This window comes from Enoplosus armatus, chromosome 8 (genome assembly GCF_043641665.1).
Source record: "Enoplosus armatus isolate fEnoArm2 chromosome 8, fEnoArm2.hap1, whole genome shotgun sequence".
NCBI lineage: Eukaryota > Metazoa > Chordata > Actinopteri > Centrarchiformes > Enoplosidae > Enoplosus > Enoplosus armatus.
In genome coordinates this window covers 19,480,057-19,500,675 of record NC_092187.1, presented here as the reverse complement: position 1 = coordinate 19,500,675, position 20,619 = coordinate 19,480,057, and the positions used below count along the sequence as shown (strand labels likewise).

Sequence of the window (20,619 nt, the reverse complement as noted above, 5' to 3'; positions counted from 1 at the left end):
AGCCACAAGTTGCTAACAGAGGGCGTGGCTTCGGTGAAAGTAAACATTGGAGACGTCATGTTCACACGAGAGACCGTTTCAGACCGTCTTGAATTATGACGCAGGGCTGAAGAAACGCGTCCCCCCCCAAAAAAAAAAGTAAGATTGTCCTTTTTGTAGAAAAAAATAAAATGAACAGCTCATGTGCTAAAGGACTCCTCTATGAGTTATATGCAAGAATGTAATGATTTCCATTATACAATAAGGAAAATTGCAATTCAAAGAAGCAAATAAATTACAAAAATCTAACTCAGACAAAAATAAACCATTTATCAGATAAACAGAAGGCCAGATAAAACTGAATGACCTCGATAATGAAATTGATCATTTCTTCATGGATCTTTCAATGACACTTTATTAGATCAAGGGAAAATGGCTAGAAAGGAGAGAAAAAATGTTCTCCTGAAAAAATAAACACTAAAAGGAATGAAACATTGACAACGATATTAGTACAAAGTAAAAAAAAAATAAGATATGATGTGAAAATCTACGTGTCACAATTTAATGAGGTTTCAGCTCAGTCCATCCTGAAAAACGTATCACATATTTTACTCCTCGTGTCCCTGATTCCCTTAAAACATTATGTGAAACATTACAGAAATAACCACTGCCATTAACTCTACCAAGAAAGGCAAATCCCCTTGAAATGATGGGTTCATCGCTTCTGTTATGATAAAATGGAAATACATTTTTATCAGTACATTTCCTGGAGAAGAGTAGCAAATAACGTTATCTTCCTAGTAGATGTGATATTATGCGGCAGTTGATTATTTAAAAATATTCTGACATTCCCCATCAAACTTGCAGTAAGCACGCAGGGAGGCTTCTCAGTCCAGCACAAAGGCAGATGTGCAAAACAATGTCTTCCTGCATCACTCATCACAAAAAAGGCATTTCTACCAGAGTTTGTACAATCCAAATGTAAATCAATACAAGAGCATCCTGCTCAGTACTGTGAACATATTTAGTTTAAGAGAAAAGCTGATCAGATTGTACAAGCAGACCCATGGTGCTGCATACAACGATGGTCACTGCAATAACTACTCATCTTTATGTAATTATATTTCTGTGTGCAATTACAGTCATTGTAAGGACAAGACTGTCTTCACACGGATGAAATCCTTATCTCGGTCCAAATGTATCTCTCTTGTCAACTGTTTTTTATGTCCATGCTTTGATGCAACCACAAGAGGGAGACATTTTACGTCATGCCGTCATGAAATGGTGGCTTTCTTCCCCTGAAGTAAACTATGTGTGCAGGGGTCAACATGAAATTAAGGCCTTTCAGCGCCTCAGTTTAAAATCCAAAGTCAATGTTGTCCCTATGGCCTATGTCCCTATTTCATGCCTTGCATTTTAATTAAAATGTTGTATTATTGTATTATTTTTGTGAAGATTCATTTGTTGATTACCTTTTTTTCTCATGTCTTTTAGATAATTTGAATAATTGAATCAACGGTATATTCTATATACACTGTTTTCTGTTCCTTAATTTAGAAAGGGAACTAGATATAGTTAATGCAAAGAGTAAACAGTGTTACAATATTATAATGTCTGTAATATTTGATTCACTGCAAAAATCAAAATCAAAAAGTGGAAATGGAAAATGACCAAATTCATGTACACATCTTTGAATCTAACAGCAGACGTTGAAGCATTTTCTACCAACGAACAGCCTGACAATCATTCCTAGAAAAACAGTACAATGTAATATGCTGGGGTTTTTTTATTCAATACAATATTGATATTCTCACGACACATACAAGTTTTCCAAACAGCAAAAGGTGAAAGTTTAGGCATCTTTATTTCTCAAACACGTGTAAAACTAATAGAGAAACATGACTATGTACAATTCCAACATGCTGGACACAGATGACATTCTAAACTGCTGGTAAACACAAGGCACCATCCAAGATCAACAATCAGTTACAAGGTTTGAGATCCGAAGTGAGTGCTCAACTGTATATGTGCAAGGGTACAGTATTGTTATTCGCTTATCCTACAGTGTGTGCTTATTACATTATTACGTGAAGAAGAATAAAGGGAAAATAAAGCAAGTTTGGCAAAATCAGCGGTCTGAAAACTAACTCCTCCTGTGAAGATTCTTCAGCAGAGAACCCAAGCCAAGACACTAGCATCATGAATACTTAAACATTTGACTTGATTGGGAAAGCATACTCCATAGCTACGTAGAAATAGTATTTTGGTACTAGTACTCAAACAGATCTGCTCTGCTCTATGCAACCTAGAATAGTCTATCTCATTCACACACTCTGTCACACGTAAACACAAGGAAAAGGTGCCTTTGGTTCAACTGACCACAGAAAAAATACCTATGGATTTAAACCTATGGATTTGAGAGACATTGAAATTGTTTTGGTGCAGCAGTGGTAAACCATGTCTGATTAACTTGTTTCATACAGATTTGACCCTGCTGCAGTGGTTGCGTCACTTTACCAAGCACCCGTGATTTGTACAAATACACTAAAACAAAACCAGTCCCTCAAGGAAAGTGAAACTAATTTAATCTTTTCATTTATTTATTTATTTTTTAAATTTATTTCTTATTTTAGGTGTCCCTGTCCTGTCTTCATTGTTCAAATTTGTTCCTGGGGCAAGATTATCTACAAAGGTTAGGCTTCACAAATCTTATTTTAACACAGGTCATATGAATACACAAAAAAACATAAAATTTCAACTGTGTCATCTACACTTTTCAGTTACTATTAAAAGCAGAAAAAAGGAAATCCATAAGAAAATGAACAAAAACAGCTTTACACTTCATGAGAAAAGGTGACACAAAACCAAAGTGTGTTTGGTCTCAGTTATCACGACTCCATATAATCCACAGTAAGAAAGTGCTTGATTTGGGACAGATGCTTAAACAAAATGACAACCACAACACTGCAAATTTGCTGCGAATTCTACAGAACAGAAATGATTGCATATATTTCTCAGCATCTACTCATTATGTTTTGTGTACTGAGGTAATTCTATTGTAACAAGAACATATTCTTTTCACAATCCAGTCATATCCTAAAGAAGAAAAAAAAGAATGTGCAATTTTCTGCTCATATATTAGCATTACAGCATACTATATGTTCTCCAGTATAGGCAAAATAATTTTGGCTGTAACATACAAAACAGAGAAAAGAGCCGACTAGAAAAGCCTTGTAATGTATTGTTAAGGTAATGGTTTACTTTGTGGAACTAGGCCTTGTCTTAGATTTCAAAAATGAGATTTAATTCAAAGACCTAGCTTTGTCTGTGCTCAGGAAACTGCACAAAATATGCTAAAATACATCTAAAAAAATCTGGCTGTACATGATCTGCTGTTTTTGGCTTTGCAAGATTTTGCAGTATAAAAACATACAAACACTAGATAAAATTAAGCTAAAATGGTAAAGTATTTTGGATATTGTTATGAATGACAGTAGTGCTCATAAGATGGGAAATCCCATTGTTTGAGAGTCATAATATATGGGCTACATTATGAGGTAATTTACAAGACACATTAAGCAACTATGAACTCAACTGCTTCAAAATGTACCCAAATATTATCCAAAACATGTGTATCTCAAGGGTTCTGATGTGCAAAATGTGCTAATGTCTTGATCGCCCTCCCTCAAAAGCGTGGTGCTCCTCATGTGCTGAAATGTAAGAAAAAATAACCATTACTCACATTTCATGGCGTTATTGTCAATCCATTGTTAATATTCCCCAAAAAATACTCACGCTTGTAAAACACCGCTTTAAACGGTATTTGTGGAAGGAGCTCATAAATCCGTCCTAAGATGTTTGACTCGTTAGCACAAGATGCATTTCCATTCCAGACCTGAAAGACATCTTCTCTGTCCCTGACACTGACGCTGACCCCGACTACTTCATCATCTGCAAGAACAGCGACAGAGAATGAGATGAATGCATTTCAGACTTACAGTATTGTGTACATGATACAGCAATGCCATTTGAAAAAAAATGCATTTTCACATAAATCAAGAAATTTACCTGAGGCACAATAATCACTGAACTGTTCTCCAATAGTAGCCAATAGCAACTCCTTCCACACAACAGACTGTAAATACGAAGACACATTTGTTAACTAGTAAATTATTAATGAGCAAATAATCTATAATAAATATTTATATTGATTATGTCACTTACAGTGCATTCTTTGGGTACTTTCATTTTCCAAACACCACCTTTAGCATTGCTTTCTTCTTCCCTGTATGCAAACCAACAGGCAACATTACACCAACTTTAATCCGTTTTAAACAGCTTCGTATACTATGAACACATACATGCATTTATCTTAAAATAAACCCACCAGAGTGGTTTTCTTTCTCCTCTCATCAGATGATAGCTACACCTCAGGGGCAAGCTGGAGACGCCGGGTATGTTGTTGTAAACTCTCCAAAAGTTCTACTCCAGTGCCGAGGTGAAGAGAGGAAACAGGTTATTTTATTGAACCATTAACTGGCACAGGGAGTATAAACAGTTGGCCTTGTTAATATTTCACATTTGTTACGGTGAAGAGAATCTCTGCCAAAGGTCTTTTCCTCATTACTCTTAACCACACACACACAACCTCATGTATGAGGCCTTATCCAACACAGTTGTGGTTAGGGATTCAGAAAGGGGAACTTTTGGCTCTTCTGCTATAATCACTATGATATATGGAAAATAACATGCTAAGTAGGTTGTCAGTAATATTGTTTTCACACATGGTCAGTAACTCTATAAACTCTTTATTACTACTTTATGGCTCATAATGACATTATGATGCTATTGCTATCATACCACAGGCTGATGATCACAGCATGTAGGGATGCTACTTGCGTTAGTGCTACTACTAAATCCTGTTTAGTATACTGTGCACTTTCAAGCACAGTAAAAGACAGTGAAGAACAAGGCATTCAGTTTCTTCACTTTTCTTAAAGCATATAATCTTGATTTGAGTGTAAATAAGGAAAGTGCAACACTGTGCATGCTGGAGCTGGGCTCTTGCTTCGGGACTGTAAAGCATCTTACCTGGACGGTCTCCACGGTGTAGATTTTCTTCAGGTTGGACTCACATTCAGCAGCTGTTGTTCCGGGTAGAGACCTGACAAAAAAACAACAACCAGATACAGACATTTAATTAAATTCCATTTGTTTTATCTGCCTCTCTGAAAAGTACAAGCTTGTAAAGATCTTCTAAGTTGACATTTTCTAAATACACCTCTTTCAGTGGTACATTACTCAGATGTTTCAGTAAGCTGACCTCTGAGCAGACAGGTTGGAAGGGGGTGGGGGGTGGGGGCGATCAGATGACAAATAAGCCAGTAAACAGTAAACAACATTGACCCCATTTATACACAGTACCCTCTGATTTGTACACACTGTGGATGATGAGGCTTGTGTAACTCACTGTCACGTGTGTTCAACTCTGCTGTGATTACTCTTAACATTAATTCAGAAATCCCTCCTAAGAACATCTGCATTTTAAATTGGGAACTTTGTGTACTGCAATGGCAAGTTTGAGTTACACACGTTTTAATCCAACAGGGGGGAAAAAGTGCTTCACTAAACAATGGCAACACATATCATGAGCAGTGACTCAACAAGTTTTTTAACAAGAACACCTGCGCTCAGAAAAGTACAAGGAAGGGCTGAGGATGAACTCAAACCGACCTTGTCTGAAATCACGTCGAGTTATTATATTTAGCCAGCCAGTCATAATTACGCCCTTTTGTTTATTTTAAGATCTTTCCAAGTAGAGGACTTGCGTATGTAGGTCAGGGAGAAAACAAGTTGGCAGAAAAGCTGCATCAACACCATTGATAGGCAGTGTTTGTTGTCATGTTATTATTCTGCGATTTATTGAAACAGATGATCCCTATGTCGCTGTTAAACACAATCTACAATGTTACTTACAGCAGGCCTGATCAATCCGTCATCTCCCTTCTTTGTTCTCATTAAAAAGGTCAGCTACAAAGAGTTCACCTACTTGACACTGACTAAAGATGAATAATATAACGATGGAGGAAACGCATATCTAAGCAGTGTCTTACCTGTCAAGCCAGAAAGTCCACGGAGAATGTAAAGGCAGAGTGTCGTTTTCATTGTTACTTGAAATCCTTTCCAAATCGCTGATGTGAATGTTGTGCTCCAGCAGAACAGGGCTGGATGATGTGCTCAGCTGTAAAGCAGCTACTGGAACTGCCATCGTAACCTCTGAAAACACACCGAATGACTTCGTGAGGAACTAGCAGATCTCTCGTGCAGATGTTTTCACCCGGGCTGTTATCGTTATATATAGGTTCGTTAGGTAAAATTGACCCCGATCAGCTGCTGACTCATTGGCCGCTTCACCGGTTTGCGCCGTCACAACAGAAAAACGATGACGCCCGCTGACTGTCTGCGGCATCTACAGCGCAGCGGAGCGACCCAGAAGTTTCTGTCACTCAAGTCCGCACATACTTAAACTGAACCTGCGCTACGAGAAGGAACTATATTTTAAAACTGGCTACTTATTCCGTTGCTGCGGAGGCTTTCAAATGCTTTGTTGATCTCAGGTTAAACTGGAACGCGTCTTCCGCAAATGCGAACACGTAATTTTAGACATGCGCAGTCTTCACTGCCACCAGCTTTGTTGGGTTGCTACCTGCTAGCTAACTAGCAAGTATTTCCTGCCTGTGACTGGACACAGCAATGGACATCGACGCGTTACTGGAAGCGTTTCAAGGCAATATTTACAGTTATCCAAATGAATAATTTGTCATTTATTAGCGAAGGATTTTGACATTTGTTTTGATGCATCTAACTAAATATTTAATGTTTGCTAACTACGTTACGCGCGTTACCGCAATTTAGCTTACTGACAATGATTAACGTGTAGAAGAGGCACTTGGGAAAAATCTGAGCTGTCTCTGCTTGGCCTAGCTAGTTCAATGTTATTGTCAACAAGAAAGGAGTTCATCTCATTTTACTCTCTTGACCCATTTATTCCCACACTGATAGTTGGAGATTATGTAAACAGCTAGCTTGGCAGCGTCACAATAAACATGCTAACTTACTTACCAACTTTCCAGACAAGACAACAAGAACTTTCCAGTTAGTTAACTGAAATTGGTGTTGGACGATTTATGATGTGGCGTTTAACTTGTTTTCTAACATGTTGAGCATATATTCACTTGACACAGCTGATAATTGACACTTTACAATCATTTTGTCATTACCAACGTACAACCAGTATGCCTGACATAGCCTGAAACATTTTTCCAGAATATATTATTCTGTCATGGTGATTATGATCATGGGTTATTTTGAAAACTTTCAACTTTTAGGTTAAGCATTGTTTGGTTCAGTTGGGGTCAGATATGTGTGCTGCTTGGATTAACGATTAACTAATTAACTTCTCTTTTTCATGTGGACATTTACAGATTTTGAGAGGAAAGGCAAGAAAGAGACCTGTCCTGTTCTAGAGCAATTCTTGTGTCATGTTGCCAAGACAGGGCAGCCAATGTAAGTAGTCCGCAAGGGCTCACACAAACCATTAAATACATTAAAACTTCTACAAATCTTCATATACAGCAATGATGACATCCGTTTTCCTGCAAAAGCTTCTGCTTGGTGAACTTTTTGTAACTCTTATTGGTGTTTTTGTACACAGGTGTTGAACCACTTTTCATTCTTTTGAGTGTATGACGTGCATATTTGCATTTCCAATGTCTTCCAGGATCCTGTGGTCACAGTTCAAAACATACTTCATGTTTAAGTTGGAAAAAGTAATGGATGATTTCCAGGCTTCAACACCAGAACAGAGAGGGCCGCATAATCCCAACGTAGAGTACGTTCCCTTCGAAGAGATGAAGAAGAGGATCGTAAAAATAGTGGATGGTTACAATGGGTGAGTAAAGCTGATAGTAAGCCACTTTGCATATCGCAAACAAATCCAAATCCCTCCTCACAACCACATACACTAAACTAAATCTTGTAGCAGTTCAGTTATATGTATCCATCAATGCTTGTCCACAACATTATTAGTGTTCTTTTTCTTCCATGTTATCAATTGAATGAAAATATAACCACTACGAGGTATTTAGGTGTGCATTAGATACAAAAAAGGAAAAATATTAAAGCAGTAAAATAAAATTCAAATCATATGAAATCAGATCTGACGCATTGTTTGCTGTAATTCATTCATTTCTATCTGCCCGAATTACTTCCTGTATTTGTGACATGCATACAAAACTGCATAAAAAGTCTTTTTCTGTAATGGGTTCATTTTCCATTGACAAGAAAGACATTGACAGAAAGTTACTCAACATAATGTGTTGCATGTGACTCTCTAAAAAACATATTTGCATAAACACATTTCATCCTCAAGCTTAGAAATTTCGTCTTGGATTTCCACATGGCAAAATAATTTCATGATTTGGCTCTTTACACCCGCAGTCAATAATTAACTTCAGTTTAGATAGCGTCAAGCAACAAAACAAATAGGAAACAACTGCTATTTTCCTTGGTGCATCCGTCAGATCTAGACTGCTGTGTACACTTTTCCCATAGACTATAAGAAGCAGTATGTTAAGAAATAATCATGATGAATTATTCATATAATGACTTGTGACCAGCTGTGACCAGGGTTGACCAATTCCGGCAAGAATTGATGCTGGCTGTGACACCTATGTGTGGCTAATTCTAAATATATCTCTTGTCAACTTTTCCAGAATCCCATTCACCATCCAGCGTCTGTGTGAACTCCTTACGGACCCCAAGCGCAACTATACAGGGACAGAGAAGTTTCTCATGGGTTTAGAGAAGGTGAACACAACACCGCACTACTTTGTGTAAAAATCCACAAACTGTAATGTAATTTAAGATAAACAATATTGATGAATATGTTGTTTTAAACATACTTTCAATGGCTTTAAATTCTAATATATATTATTATTTATGTACTGCAGAATGTCATGGTGGTCAGCTGTGTGTACCCCACATCAGAGTAAGTACATCAGCTGTTAAGCTCTTGCTCCCCTTGCTCTGCTGGCTGCAATATTTCTGTTAAGCTGCTTCTGTTGACTTTGACAGCTCCCTTGAATTTGCTTATTGAGTCACACTTACAAAGTTACAATTAACAGCCAGTTGTTTTTGTGCCTTTCTACTTCTTTCGAAGGAAAAATGGGGCATCCAGTGTAAACAGAATGAATGGAGTGATGTTTCCTGGTAACTCTTCTCTATATTCAGACAGGTGGGAGCCACATACTTGTCAGTGATTGACTTCCACAAATCTAAAATTGCCTCAAGTGGAAAGTTGAATTAGTTTAGAGCCAAATATCCAAAAACCAACAAGGCTATCATAAGGGCAGTTATGTCTTGCCTGTCAGTTTGTGTCTTAGTAGTTCTGCTGATTTGTCATCTTGTGATATGACTTGCGAAAGAAATGGTATTTCTTTTTTTTGCAGTCAAAATGTAAATGGGCCAGGCACACCAAAATCACTCAACAGACCAAAGCTGTCAAGCTGTCATTCGCTTTCCACCAACGGTCTCCCCGACTGTACCGTCAGTAAAGAGCCAGAGACAAACGCAGGGGAGGTGGAGGAGCACCATGTCAGGTAATTGAAAAAAGTACGGTACATACTGTGAGTGAGTGCGTAGTATACTGAGTGACTCTATTCAATATCTTTTATTTGAAATGCAGGGACACTGATAATAAATGTCAAGCCCAGACTTTTCCTCCATAAGCAGACCTTGTCAAGGCCACGTCTTTAAAAGGAATATACGAACTACTCATTGCTTTAATCTGAAGATCTGTATAAACTTTGATGAACTGATTCCCCGTGTTTCTGTCATTAACTGCAGTGATTCGTCGGCATCAGAAGGGGAAATTACACCAAACAGCGGGATAAAGAACAAACACCCCGAGGAGGAGGACGACGACGACGACGACGACGACGATTCAGACGCTGACAAGCATGAAATCAAGAGGCTCAAGTTTGACGAAAAGGAAGAGGATGAAACAGAAAGTGAAGAAAAGGAGTCATCGTGTTGTAAAGGGTCAGAGAGCTTGGCAGAGACACCGGAGTCTTCAAAAGACTCTTGTGGTCAAGAGTACAAAAGTGCATCTTGTGACACACCTCCTATTTCAGAGGATCATGGTAAGTCTTCTCTCATCTTCACTCAGTCTGAATTAAAGTGAATGAAGTGAAGTGAATGTATACTTAAAGAGTTTCAGTACCAACACTGTAGGTATGTGTGGTGTCTTCATAGACAGAAAGCTTTTACTCTGATGTTTAAGTTTATCTTAAACTCTTAAATTGCTTCAGATATCTCCTGGTTTAATGTTGGACTGCCAGAGTACAATACGTAGGCATTAAAGTCACGATTATTTCCCTCGTACTGGTATATGCCAGTTTTTTTCCTCATTTCGTAACACTGATGTTTAAATTTATGCCTTCATCTTCAAAAGTCTACAAATAAAGATAGCCTTGAATGTATCAGTCAACCCCCACAGACTGTTCGTTATTCAGAATGTAACAATGAAATGTCGATCAACAGAAAATTAATCTACCACCATTTTGATAGTCTATTAATTGTTTTGAGTAATTCTTTAAGAGTGAATGCCAAAATTGTCTGGATCCAGCTTCTCAAATGTGCATGTTTTTTGGTTTCCTTCGTCTTCTATGATAGTAAACTGAATATATTTGGGTTTTGGACTATTGGACAAGATGTGGCTTTGGGAATTTGTGATGTCATTATTCTGTTTTGTCTGACATTTTATAAATAAACACCAGATTAATCAATAATGAAAATAATTGTTAATGGCTGTCCTAATGTCGTCCACCTTGGTCCTCAGAGCCCAGCAGCACACAGAAAGAACCTTCTGAAAGGGAAGAAGACTCATCTGAGAGGGGGGATGTCCACAGTCCCGAGAATGACAGCACTGTGGATCAACCTGAGCAGCCCGCTCCATCAGACAAGAGTACAAGCTTTGAGCAGGAAAAGGGGGAGAGCAGCAGCAGCAGCAGCAGTGATGGAGAAGGCCCACCCAGCGACAAGCAGGTCCCCTCTAGTAATTCACCGGACTTGTCAACAGAGGGCGATGCTGACAATTCAAACAGTGCAAAGACTGCAATAGAGCCAAGGGAACATGACTAACTTGAAGCCCAGGGCCAACTGACTTTTTTTTTTTTACACTGTATGATGCCACACCAAGGGTATGTCTGTAGCACTGTGGACCTCTAGACTTCAGGACCAGGAGCGATGTGGACCTCGAGATTCCTCACAGATGGATCTTTTTGTCCTCTTCAGTTTCAACTACTCCAGGCTATTCATCACCTGGTCTATAAACTGGAAGGAAATTATGGAGACTCTTTTTTTCACTGTTGACTAAAAGTTTTTCTAATCTTTTTTCCTGATTTTTATATCTGAGCGTTATAATTTAACCTTGATAACTGATGTATTCAGTAATTTAGCATGCATTTCCAAAAAAATACATTTTGACAGTTTGAGTTGTTGACTTCACAGATGTCTGTTTGCTTTGGCTATGAACCACATACCATACAATGTATTTCTTATTAACATTATGTTGCACTTGTTTGCATTGACCCCTTGAAGGATGTGGAAAATGTCTCAGTTTAGCTTTGTCGCTGTATGAAGCCAATATCAACACACAGTATTGCCAGTAGTAACCAGTTTAGTGAGAGAGAATATTGGTTTGGCTTAAGGGAAGCCATTTCTGCATCAAAATCTGTCAACAAAACACAAGATACTTTTACACTTTCTGTATGTCACACTTCAGTTGTACAACTGTCCCTTTTGATAGCTGAGATTTTTTACAGTACGTATCTGTAAATCAGTTTTTGTAGACTTGTAATACATGTCCACTGCCTTCATAGAACTGATAATCGCTGGAAATTGAATGCTTGAGCTTGTATCATGGTATTCATGGAAAGCAATAAATGCTAAAATTGAACGTGTAGTATGCTCAGAGTTGTTCTTTTGAGTTGCATAGTTATATGAGTGACTCCCACCACACACTTGCGAACACCTATTAAACTAATGACCACACTTCTGTCTTTAGCTGTAATTTTACTTAAATGCTGATTTTACACCTTACCCTTCACATGCTAACATACTGACATTAGCCAAATATGCTACATTATTAGCCATTTAGTATTTAAAGCTAGTAAGCTAACATGCTTAACGGCCACTACATTCTAAGTATTAGCATGTCTTGTTTTTGAAAGACAGTCTTGCAACTTTAGTGATACTATGTCTTTTCCTTTAGCGCCACCAGCTGGTTAAAGATTTCATTTATGCTGTGATGTACCTCACACAAAATTTGGTACAGACATTCGTAGTTCTCAGACAATGATTCTAATGACTTTGGTTATCATGAGGTTGACTTTTTAGTTCTTTTTTGAAATATCTCAACAACTATTGGATGGTGTGCTGTGAAATTTGGTACACATTCATGGTCCCCAGAGGATGAATTGTATTTTTGATCTCCTGACCATTTTGTCGGATACTGTGGTTTATGACAAATACCTGCAAAGCTAATGCCATTCACATCAGCCTCAGCTGAACTTTGTGTGTAGTGGCAATTAGCAAATGTTTGCATGCTAACACGCCAACCCAACACAGAGAAGATGGTAAACATTATATCGCCTAAACATCAACATGCTGGCATTATCATTGTAAGCGTGTTAGCATGCTGATGTGAGCATTTAACACAAGTAGGTTGTAGACTGTTATTATACTGAGCCACCACAATAGAGGAAGTAACAGTGTTACAGAGATGACACAGGAGTGAAAGTTACTTGTCAATGTAGCCCCGCCCTCGGTACCAGAAAATAACTTATGTAAGATGATTAAATGAAGGAAAATATGGGCGAGATTTAAAATATCTCTTGTGTAAGAACAGAGGGAGTGAATCATTTTAATCTGGTGTGACACCTCAGATGGCCTTGACACTTCTAAACTAAGATTATCACTATCTCTGTTGTCAGCACATATCATTGGCCAGGAAGGTATTTGGCCAGGCCAAGCTTTCACCTGTAAACAATGGCCACAGCAAACACTAATAGTGACACTGTTATTCTATTGAAAACATGTAGTTATTTCCAAATTACCATGGACTACTCCACTGCCTGATACTCAAATAAGGCCAAAAGGTTGCTTCCACCCCTTTCCCCAACGTAATTGCCCTCTTGAAGTCGTAATGCCCATAATTAGTGAATTTAGCTACAACACAGTTACTATGTGAGACTGAGGCAGGCATGTAAACAGTAATCAGGGTAGCAGTAAATAACCCTGGCACCTGAAGGTCAGAGCTTGGAGGGATAACTAAACACTTGGCCTGTGTGAGTCATCAGACTGGTTGGGAACTTCCAATACCGGGAAAGATTACATAAAGGAGTATACAGCAGCAATTTAGTATTCCACTTCCATAAAGTGTAGGGACTCAGAAGAGACAGATTAACGACGAAGTGTCAAAATAGGCAGCAGTGCCAGAGATTCCCTGATTTTTATTGGCTAGAATGGGTCAAGTTCTTCCGGAAACGCTGAATCCTACATTTCCCATAATGCAGCTCATAGCACCTTTTCATTAGAGCCCCTCTGACTTTAAACCTCTGTGATTAGTAAACTTGATGTGTTAAGCTAGAGTTCCCTCCTCTGGAAATGTATGTAGACTATTTCCAAACAGTATGTTTACTTTATCAGGTTACATGTTAGTTGAGTCATAGGTTTTATTTTTATTTTTAAGCTTGACCTCATGTCTCATGTGACATTATCATATGGCATACAGACCTTAATCCTGAGTTTACCTTAGCATGCTTTAGCTTTACACACACACATAAGTAGTATAAGTCATGCCATGCAAGTATTTAGTCAATCAGTTTAATAATTAAATTGTTTATAAAATGTCCATTGTACCACAAATGTACTCGAAACCTATTATTAGGTTCAAAGCTAAACATACAGTAGATGTATGTCTCTCTGTTTAGGATAGGCAGAAGCATGGCCACAAGGAAATCCTCTCATGATCTGTCTGTGAGCTAATTGATTTTGACAAGTGTCCATTTCTAATCCCTTATCATGTGATCCATAACAGTCCGTGTCTCATCCTCACTTTCAGAGGGGATTTGCCACAATAGAGAGCCCAATAACAATTCAGCTTGTATGGACTTTCATGTAATTTTGATCCTTTTGGTCTTTGCCGATTTCCACAAAGTTTGTTGCAGTAATTGAGGACTAACATTTGTGGATTTTGTAATGTAGAGGGAGTTAAAGAGTTACCCAGGTCAAACAGCTTCATGTAATAATTTTAGTCTTTAGGGAGTTGAAGAAAAACTTTCCACCATGGGTCAGCGCCTAAGTGAGGACAGTGACCCGGACAAGGAAATTGATGTGGCAGAGCTGCAGGAATGGTACAAAAAATTTGTCGTGGAATGCCCAAGTGGAACACTCTTCATGCACGAGTTCAAGAGCTTTTTTGGCGTTACTGATAACAAGGAGGCCGCAGATTACATTGAAAACATGTTTCGAGCCTTTGACAAGAACGGCGTAAGTACAAACTTAAAGCATAAACCTTGTATGTAGTCATGTGTCGCTACACCTAATTAATTAGTTAATGGCCATTATTGAGCACATATTTTTAGAGCTGAAACAATTAGTTGATTAGTTGATCGTAAGATAGTGAATATGTAACAATTTTGATAGCCGATTAATTGCTCAAGGCAAAAATGTACAGGTCCAGCTTCTGAAATGTGAATATTAAAAAAAATGTGTCTAGGTGTCATAACATTTGAACTCTTTCTCTTCATGCACACAGGACAACACCATTGATTTTCTGGAGTATGTGGCAGCCTTGAACTTAGTCCTGAGGGGTAAACTGGAACATAAGCTTAAATGGACATTCAAAATGTATGACAAAGATGGAAGCGGATGCATTGATAAAACAGAGCTTCTTGAAATTGTGGAGGTAATATTTACTGTTATACAGTAACTACATGAAACTATTGATCTGCAAAGCTTTCTAAACATTTTAGAGAATATCTTAAGATAAATCAGTGGGCTGTAATGAAGAGTCGTAACACACTTTCCTGTCACTCTCAGTCTATCTATCGACTGAAGAAAGCCTGCCACGGAGAGCTGGATGAAGAATGCAATCTGCTGACCCCAGACCAAGTGGTTGACCGGATATTTGAGCTGGTTGATGAAAATGGAGATGGTGAGTGTTTTCTGACAGCTTAAAATGCCCCATGAATGTTTCAAAATGTGTCTGTGTCAGTCTGCTGTAAAGGCTTTGAGGAGTGTTAATGTAAAATGGTGCATGTGTTCATAGTTGCTTGCTCATATCGAAAGAGAAGGTGTTTCTCAGCTGTACAATGGTCCTCTCCTTATCGAAATGACAAAATTCAGGAATGGAGAAATGTATAGTGAAATAAGCCCAGAGAATGACTCTTCCTCGTCACTTAGGGGAGCTCTCGCTGGATGAGTTCATTGATGGAGCACGGAGGGACAAGTGGGTGATGAAGATGCTGCAGATGGACGTCAACCCTGGGGACTGGATGAACGAGCGAAGACGCAGTGCTGACTTCTAAGGCTGGACCATGGACTGTCAATCTGTCACATCCTTCATGTGTGACCAATCATGTTGTGATTTTGTATCTATAGCAGTTTATATGTATATAAAAGAAGACAACACCACAGTCACATCCTGGAATCATACTGCTATATCATTCTTGTAAAGGGGCTAGCCGTTTATTAATTTTGGTTCCGCTTTCACACTTAGTCAAGTTATTGAGCAACACTAGTTTTGACATTATTAATTTCCATTTCAGGTCGTAGGTCTGTTTGCATGTCTGTATTTTATAGCTGCTGCAGACATAGGGTGCTTACTGTATTTTCCTTTTCGTTTTGTCATAAAATGAGCATAAAAGTTATTCAATAAACATACTTAAAGCCCCTACGCAACCATGGTCCATCATAGAGAGGTGTTTTCACTTATTTCGGATGATTAGGCCTCTTCTCAGGAGTGTGTGTGGGCATATACAGACTGAGATTGATTGACATTTTCCTCCCTCATAGTTTTCTTGCATCTGTTAGGGCGGGACAACTTATAACTTTTTAATTTTTATTGGTCCACTCAGTTTGGTCACCTAATGTTATTCCCAACTCCACCCAACTTGAATCTGAATAGAGATTAAATAAAACAAAGTAAATAAAAACACCTGTGAGGGTTTGTGGGGTCTTTAAAAACAATAAACACAATAAATAAATATCAATTTCATACTACCTTGTCTTATTTTATACAAATCTGATGTATTCCATTAGGTTAACAAAGCAATAGTTTGAGAATTGAGAATTATACAATTTCAAAAGTAACTATATTTATAGACATTACATTTTAAAACTTCAACTTGATTTGACAAGACAATTTCACGGTTTTCAACAAAAAAAAATGTAGGTGGTAGGTTTAATTTTTCATGAAAAAGTTTCGTACAAATAGGTAGTCAAATTATGGATTCTGGCGTTATCATATGCGGTTTGCACTGAATATCAGGAAGTGCCTCCTCTCCACAAAGTCTCCTCTTTTCTCGCGAGACGATAGACGGGTTTCGTGGCTGCTTCCTATCCTACTGCAAAATAAGATATATCGCTGAGCACCTCGGAAGCCCCTTAATTTAGCATTAAAGAGACCACCTGCAGTCAACTGTTTGTAAATTATACGAGCTAGCTAACACGTCTTCTAGCACAAGTTGAATGCTGATAATCCCGCGTTGTTTTAATGTGTGTTTACGACTGTACACGCCTAATCAACTCACCGTTCAAGTGCTCTACTCACTGTTGTCAATGTCGTCTCAACTGGAGAAACCAGTCAACACTGAGGTAAAGGTAAAGCTTACAAGTGGAGGAAAAAAAATGTTTTACATGTGTTTCTGTCATACTTTTCCTTCGCAAACACCAGTGTTTATTTCTTGTTCTGTCATTGTGCTTCCCCACACGGTGTAATGCTGCCCCCTCCTGGCCAGCCTGCAGAAGACAGCTGGAGACTGAATTATGTCACTGGGAACCTGTTCTCCTGCCCTGAGGATGAGGCTTTGGCCCACTGCATCAGTGAGGACTGCCGCATGGGGGCAGGCATAGCAGTGATGTTCAAGAATAAGTTCAAAGGGGTAGCAGAGTTAAAGGAACAGAGTGAGTCAGCCCTTTTATTAAAAATTCATCAAGAGTGAGAATGATTTATTTTGGGGGTATTGATTCTCAAACGATCGTTTTGTTCAGCACAGAGAAAGTGGTTTTGTTTTTAGCAGAAGTCTATTAAAAACCCAGCTTTACAGTTTAAAAAAATCTTATTCTACACTGTCTGACTTTATATATTCTGTATCAGTTGATACAAAAGTTGGATGCGTTTATGAAAATATTCTAGATGCCTTATGCATCATTTTGTACTTATATATGCAAAGTATGTCCTGACATAATCGGTCTCTTTGGAAACTTAAGGATCTCCACTAGAATTTAAAATAAACATCTGTGAGTTGGAAAAAATTTGGCACAGCATGAATTTGTAATGACTTGTTCACCCGTGGGTCGGTGAGGTTTAAAAAGCCCATTAGATGTGGGCTTTGTATTGTGTCATATTCTGATGTGGATAATATCTTTTTGCATCCAAACAGAAAAGCTGACGGGACAGTGTGCTGTACTACAGAGAGACGGACGATTTGTCTACTATCTGGTAAGGATGTAACAGTTAATTAGAATTGTTCACTGTGCAAATTTAAAACAAAAAAAACCCATTGTAGTTAATGTTATTGTTGCTTTCCTTTTTTATTATTTTGAAGATCACAAAGAAAAAGGCCAGCCAAAAACCAATCTATGACAGCCTGAGACAGAGCCTGGAGGACATGAAGTCCCACTGTGTACTGAACGGAGTAAAAAGAATATCAATGCCTCGGTTTGTATAGTTTCCTTGTCATTTAGTGATAGTCATTTTGTGTTGGTACTGTCACAGTCAAACGGTATGTTTTTCCTCTCTCTTTCCGACAGTATTGGTTGTGGCCTGGATCGACTGAGGTGGGAAAGAGTGTCAGAGATGCTGGACCAGGTCTTCAGACACACAAACGTCTCCATCACAGTCTACAGCCTTCCTGAGAAAGCAGAGACCACAGTGATGAAGGAAAACATGCGCAGATGATTGATGGAAAAGTTTCTTTATTGTAATGTTCAGTTTATGCAACTTTCTGTATGATAATCTTTTTTCAGTGGGAAACATTGTCATTTTATAGATGACATGGAAATAAATCTTTTTCTTTTGCACATCAAAGTCAATGAACCCCCATGAACTTCTGGACATATTTCTACTGATCCACTATTATCACCAGTTTTCAGCTATTTGACAAGATGAGGGCTGCTTTCAAAACATGCTAATTGATATTTATCACTAATTCCAAATCAGTAACATCTGGATTACAGTTTGTTCACTTGTCCCTTCTGGTTTAACATCACGTGCTATTTTACAACAGGACACTGAGCCTAAAATATCAGGTGTCTCTTTATTTCCCCCATTCATCCACCAGGCTATTAACGTTGTTGACTGTGCAAACGGCATATTTGCATTTCTCTTTGGGCATCATATAACTTCTAGAGTGCTCATTGTAGCCTCTGCAGATGGTTGAGGTATTGTATTATCCATTATTGATCTGCTCGGGTATTGTACTTTTAATGCAGCCCGGACACACTGGAGGTACCAGATGTGAGTCAGAGAAAGAAAGGGCGGGTAACCTGACACCACAAAGTCAATCCCACACATCCATTTTCTCCAGGATGGGTGAGCCTTTTAACACATCATGAAACTGAAGTGGGAAGCAGAGAGCTGAAACCACACAATCTCCATTCAAAGCACTTTATTACATCAGTTGGATTAAATAATCTAACTGAAGGGGGCTCCATTTAATATTTTGACGACATGTACTTCAGGTGTGAGTAATTAAAACAAACCTCGGTAGCAGTGAGACTTGCCTGAGCAGGCTCAGTAGTTTGCCGCCTGTGACCCTCCTACTCTCCTTTGGGGCACCTTCAATAATTCATGAGGAAAAGGCATTAACCGCTGTACACTGCGGCTGCCTGCCCATTTCCCCCCATGTATCCTGGCTGGCTGGAAGACTGTACTTCGGCATCACTGCAACCAACCCCCACTCTCCTCCTCCTCCTCCTCCTCCCTTCCCATCCCCCTTCTTGCCTGGCAATTAGACTCCACACTGCAGCACAGCTACCTAGCTGCGCTGCAGCGAGTGCAGGGAAGTCTCCCTTCATCTGACCTGCCATCACACCTCAACATGCTGCAGCTGGTGGACGGTGCACCCCACCTAATACCCCCTCTCTCTTTGTTCCCATGCAGCTTCTGCTTGTCCCACTGCGGTCCACTGATTTGCCACCGACGCTCTCCCCCCATTCCAACTCTCAGTCCTTTTCTCTCCCTCATATATCCCCCCCATCCTCCTTCTCCTCCTCCCCTCCCCCCTCTGTCCTCCATTCCTTTTTTTCTTTGCACGATGCGTATGAAATTGCAGAGCTCAGCATTCTTCTCCACAGGCACTTAGGGGAAAAAAAGAAAAAAAAAAAGCGAGATGAGCTGGGCGGGAGGGCTTTTGGTGCACCACACAACTGGCCCCCTTCCAATTAAAGAAGAGAGCTTATGTTATTGAAAAGCAGCTCAGCCAATCAGGAGGCAGTGCAGGCAAAGACAGCAGGAAAAAAGCAGCAGAGCGAGTGGGCAAGAGGAAGGGAAAAAAAAAACTGCAGTGTGTGAGTGTGTGTAGTTTTTCATCCCTCCCCTGAGCAGATCTTTATCAATTTGTGTACTCCAGTCTTGGGGTGCATTTGAATGAGTGTCTGTGTGTGTATATGTGGCAGAGTTTGCAGGAGGACAGTGTAAAGGTGTGTCTAGAGGGCTGTGTTAGACTCCTGACTTGTACCATTCTGAAACTGGAAATAAGAGAAAGTAAGAGAAGATTGATTATTTTTCTCTCTATCTCAAAGTGTCTCGGAGCCCGTGGAGAAGGGGAAGAGCTTGGTGTCCAGAGGAGAGCAACCTGCACAAAAAGGTAAGCAGCTACGCTCTCCTCCTACTACAGGCATGCTGGGTCTTTACACTTCTGAAGTTGTTTTTGTGTTCTTAGTCAGTGTATGTTCTGGCTTATCTGCCTTCTTTCAGTCTTTCACGTGTCATTACATTTAGATATATGCATGGGCTTGTACTTAAATCATTTTTTACATTATAAAGACTTGACAGAAAAGCAGAGGGAGAGGCGGAGGAAGAGAGGGAGGGAGGGGGGGAAGGTTAGTGCGGGACTCCCTGATGCTTCCAGGCAAGTTTCTGTGCACACGGTTCTCTAGTGCTGCAGTATCCCATTACATCCCTGAGTGGAGCTGCCTCAGCATCCAGCCAAAGCCATGCAGAGCGACTCAAACCAGCTTCCAGATTTCTAAAATGACTGGCTCTGTATTAACTTTAAACAGTCAAGTTTCGTCCCGTATACTGTAAATTCAGTGCACACTGATAAGCTCAGTGTGACAAAGAGACACAGC

General features: G+C 39.2%; 4 protein-coding genes across 5 annotated transcripts; 3 read left to right on the top strand and 1 right to left on the bottom strand.

Moving 5' to 3' along the window:
* Positions 1-3,578: 3,578 nt before the first annotated feature.
* On the bottom strand, positions 3,579-6,247 carry LOC139289257 (eukaryotic translation initiation factor 4E type 3-like). The gene is made up of 7 exons (XM_070910822.1): positions 6,093-6,247; positions 5,071-5,143; positions 4,367-4,461; positions 4,204-4,264; positions 4,048-4,114; positions 3,775-3,930; positions 3,579-3,689 (listed from the first exon to the last, which is right to left on the bottom strand). The coding sequence occupies exons 1-7, from the start codon at positions 6,245-6,247 to the stop codon at positions 3,643-3,645; spliced, it is 654 nt and encodes a 217-aa protein (XP_070766923.1). The 3' UTR covers positions 3,579-3,642.
* A 444-nt stretch (positions 6,248-6,691) lies between these two features.
* LOC139288973 (serine/threonine-protein phosphatase 4 regulatory subunit 2-A-like) lies at positions 6,692-11,998 on the top strand. Its single transcript, XM_070910450.1, has 9 exons — positions 6,692-6,766; positions 7,464-7,545; positions 7,760-7,930; positions 8,754-8,847; positions 8,991-9,028; positions 9,200-9,274; positions 9,489-9,638; positions 9,886-10,181; positions 10,880-11,998. Exons 1-9 carry the CDS (start codon positions 6,733-6,735, stop codon positions 11,179-11,181), a joined length of 1,242 nt encoding a protein of 413 aa, XP_070766551.1. The 5' UTR covers positions 6,692-6,732; the 3' UTR covers positions 11,182-11,998.
* Positions 11,999-14,388: 2,390 nt separating this feature from the next.
* Positions 14,389-15,632, top strand: guca1b (guanylate cyclase activator 1B). The gene is made up of 4 exons (XM_070910224.1): positions 14,389-14,592; positions 14,861-15,010; positions 15,145-15,259; positions 15,508-15,632. Exons 1-4 carry the CDS (start codon positions 14,389-14,391, stop codon positions 15,630-15,632), a joined length of 594 nt encoding a protein of 197 aa, XP_070766325.1.
* Positions 15,633-16,661: 1,029 nt separating this feature from the next.
* oard1 (O-acyl-ADP-ribose deacylase 1) lies at positions 16,662-18,339 on the top strand. Of its 2 annotated transcripts, none has more exons than XM_070910777.1 (5): positions 16,662-16,920; positions 17,064-17,229; positions 17,709-17,767; positions 17,874-17,986; positions 18,079-18,339. In XM_070910777.1, exons 1-5 carry the CDS (start codon positions 16,795-16,797, stop codon positions 18,224-18,226), a joined length of 612 nt encoding a protein of 203 aa, XP_070766878.1. In that variant the 5' UTR covers positions 16,662-16,794; the 3' UTR covers positions 18,227-18,339. The 2 variants fall into 2 exon arrangements, with proteins under 2 accessions (XP_070766878.1, XP_070766877.1); XM_070910776.1 differs by having other exon boundaries at positions 16,662-16,926.
* The last annotated feature ends 2,280 nt before the right edge of the window (positions 18,340-20,619 follow it).

Coding starts and splice junctions, on each gene's coding strand:
- LOC139289257 (XM_070910822.1), bottom strand. CDS start 6,247: ATGGCAGTTCCAGTAGCTGCTTTACAGCTGAGCACATCATCCAGCCCT. Junction 4,265..4,366: donor GGAGAAAGAAAACCACTCTG/GTGGGTTTATTT, acceptor GTTTGCATACAG/GGAAGAAGAAAGCAATGCTA. Junction 4,115..4,203: donor AAGTACCCAAAGAATGCACT/GTAAGTGACATA, acceptor TCGTATTTACAG/TCTGTTGTGTGGAAGGAGTT.
- LOC139288973 (XM_070910450.1), top strand. CDS start 6,733: ATGGACATCGACGCGTTACTGGAAGCGTTTCAAG. Junction 6,767..7,463: donor GTTACTGGAAGCGTTTCAAG/GCAATATTTACA, acceptor GGACATTTACAG/ATTTTGAGAGGAAAGGCAAG. Junction 7,931..8,753: donor ATAGTGGATGGTTACAATGG/GTGAGTAAAGCT, acceptor CAACTTTTCCAG/AATCCCATTCACCATCCAGC.
- guca1b (XM_070910224.1), top strand. CDS start 14,389: ATGGGTCAGCGCCTAAGTGAGGACAGTGACCCGGACAAGGAAATTGAT. Junction 15,011..15,144: donor AGCTTCTTGAAATTGTGGAG/GTAATATTTACT, acceptor TGTCACTCTCAG/TCTATCTATCGACTGAAGAA. Junction 15,260..15,507: donor GGTTGATGAAAATGGAGATG/GTGAGTGTTTTC, acceptor CTCGTCACTTAG/GGGAGCTCTCGCTGGATGAG.
- oard1 (XM_070910776.1), top strand. CDS start 16,795: ATGCTGATAATCCCGCGTTGTTTTAATGTGTGTTTACGACTGTACACG. Junction 17,230..17,708: donor AGCAGAGTTAAAGGAACAGA/GTGAGTCAGCCC, acceptor GCATCCAAACAG/AAAAGCTGACGGGACAGTGT. Junction 17,987..18,078: donor AAAAGAATATCAATGCCTCG/GTTTGTATAGTT, acceptor TCTTTCCGACAG/TATTGGTTGTGGCCTGGATC.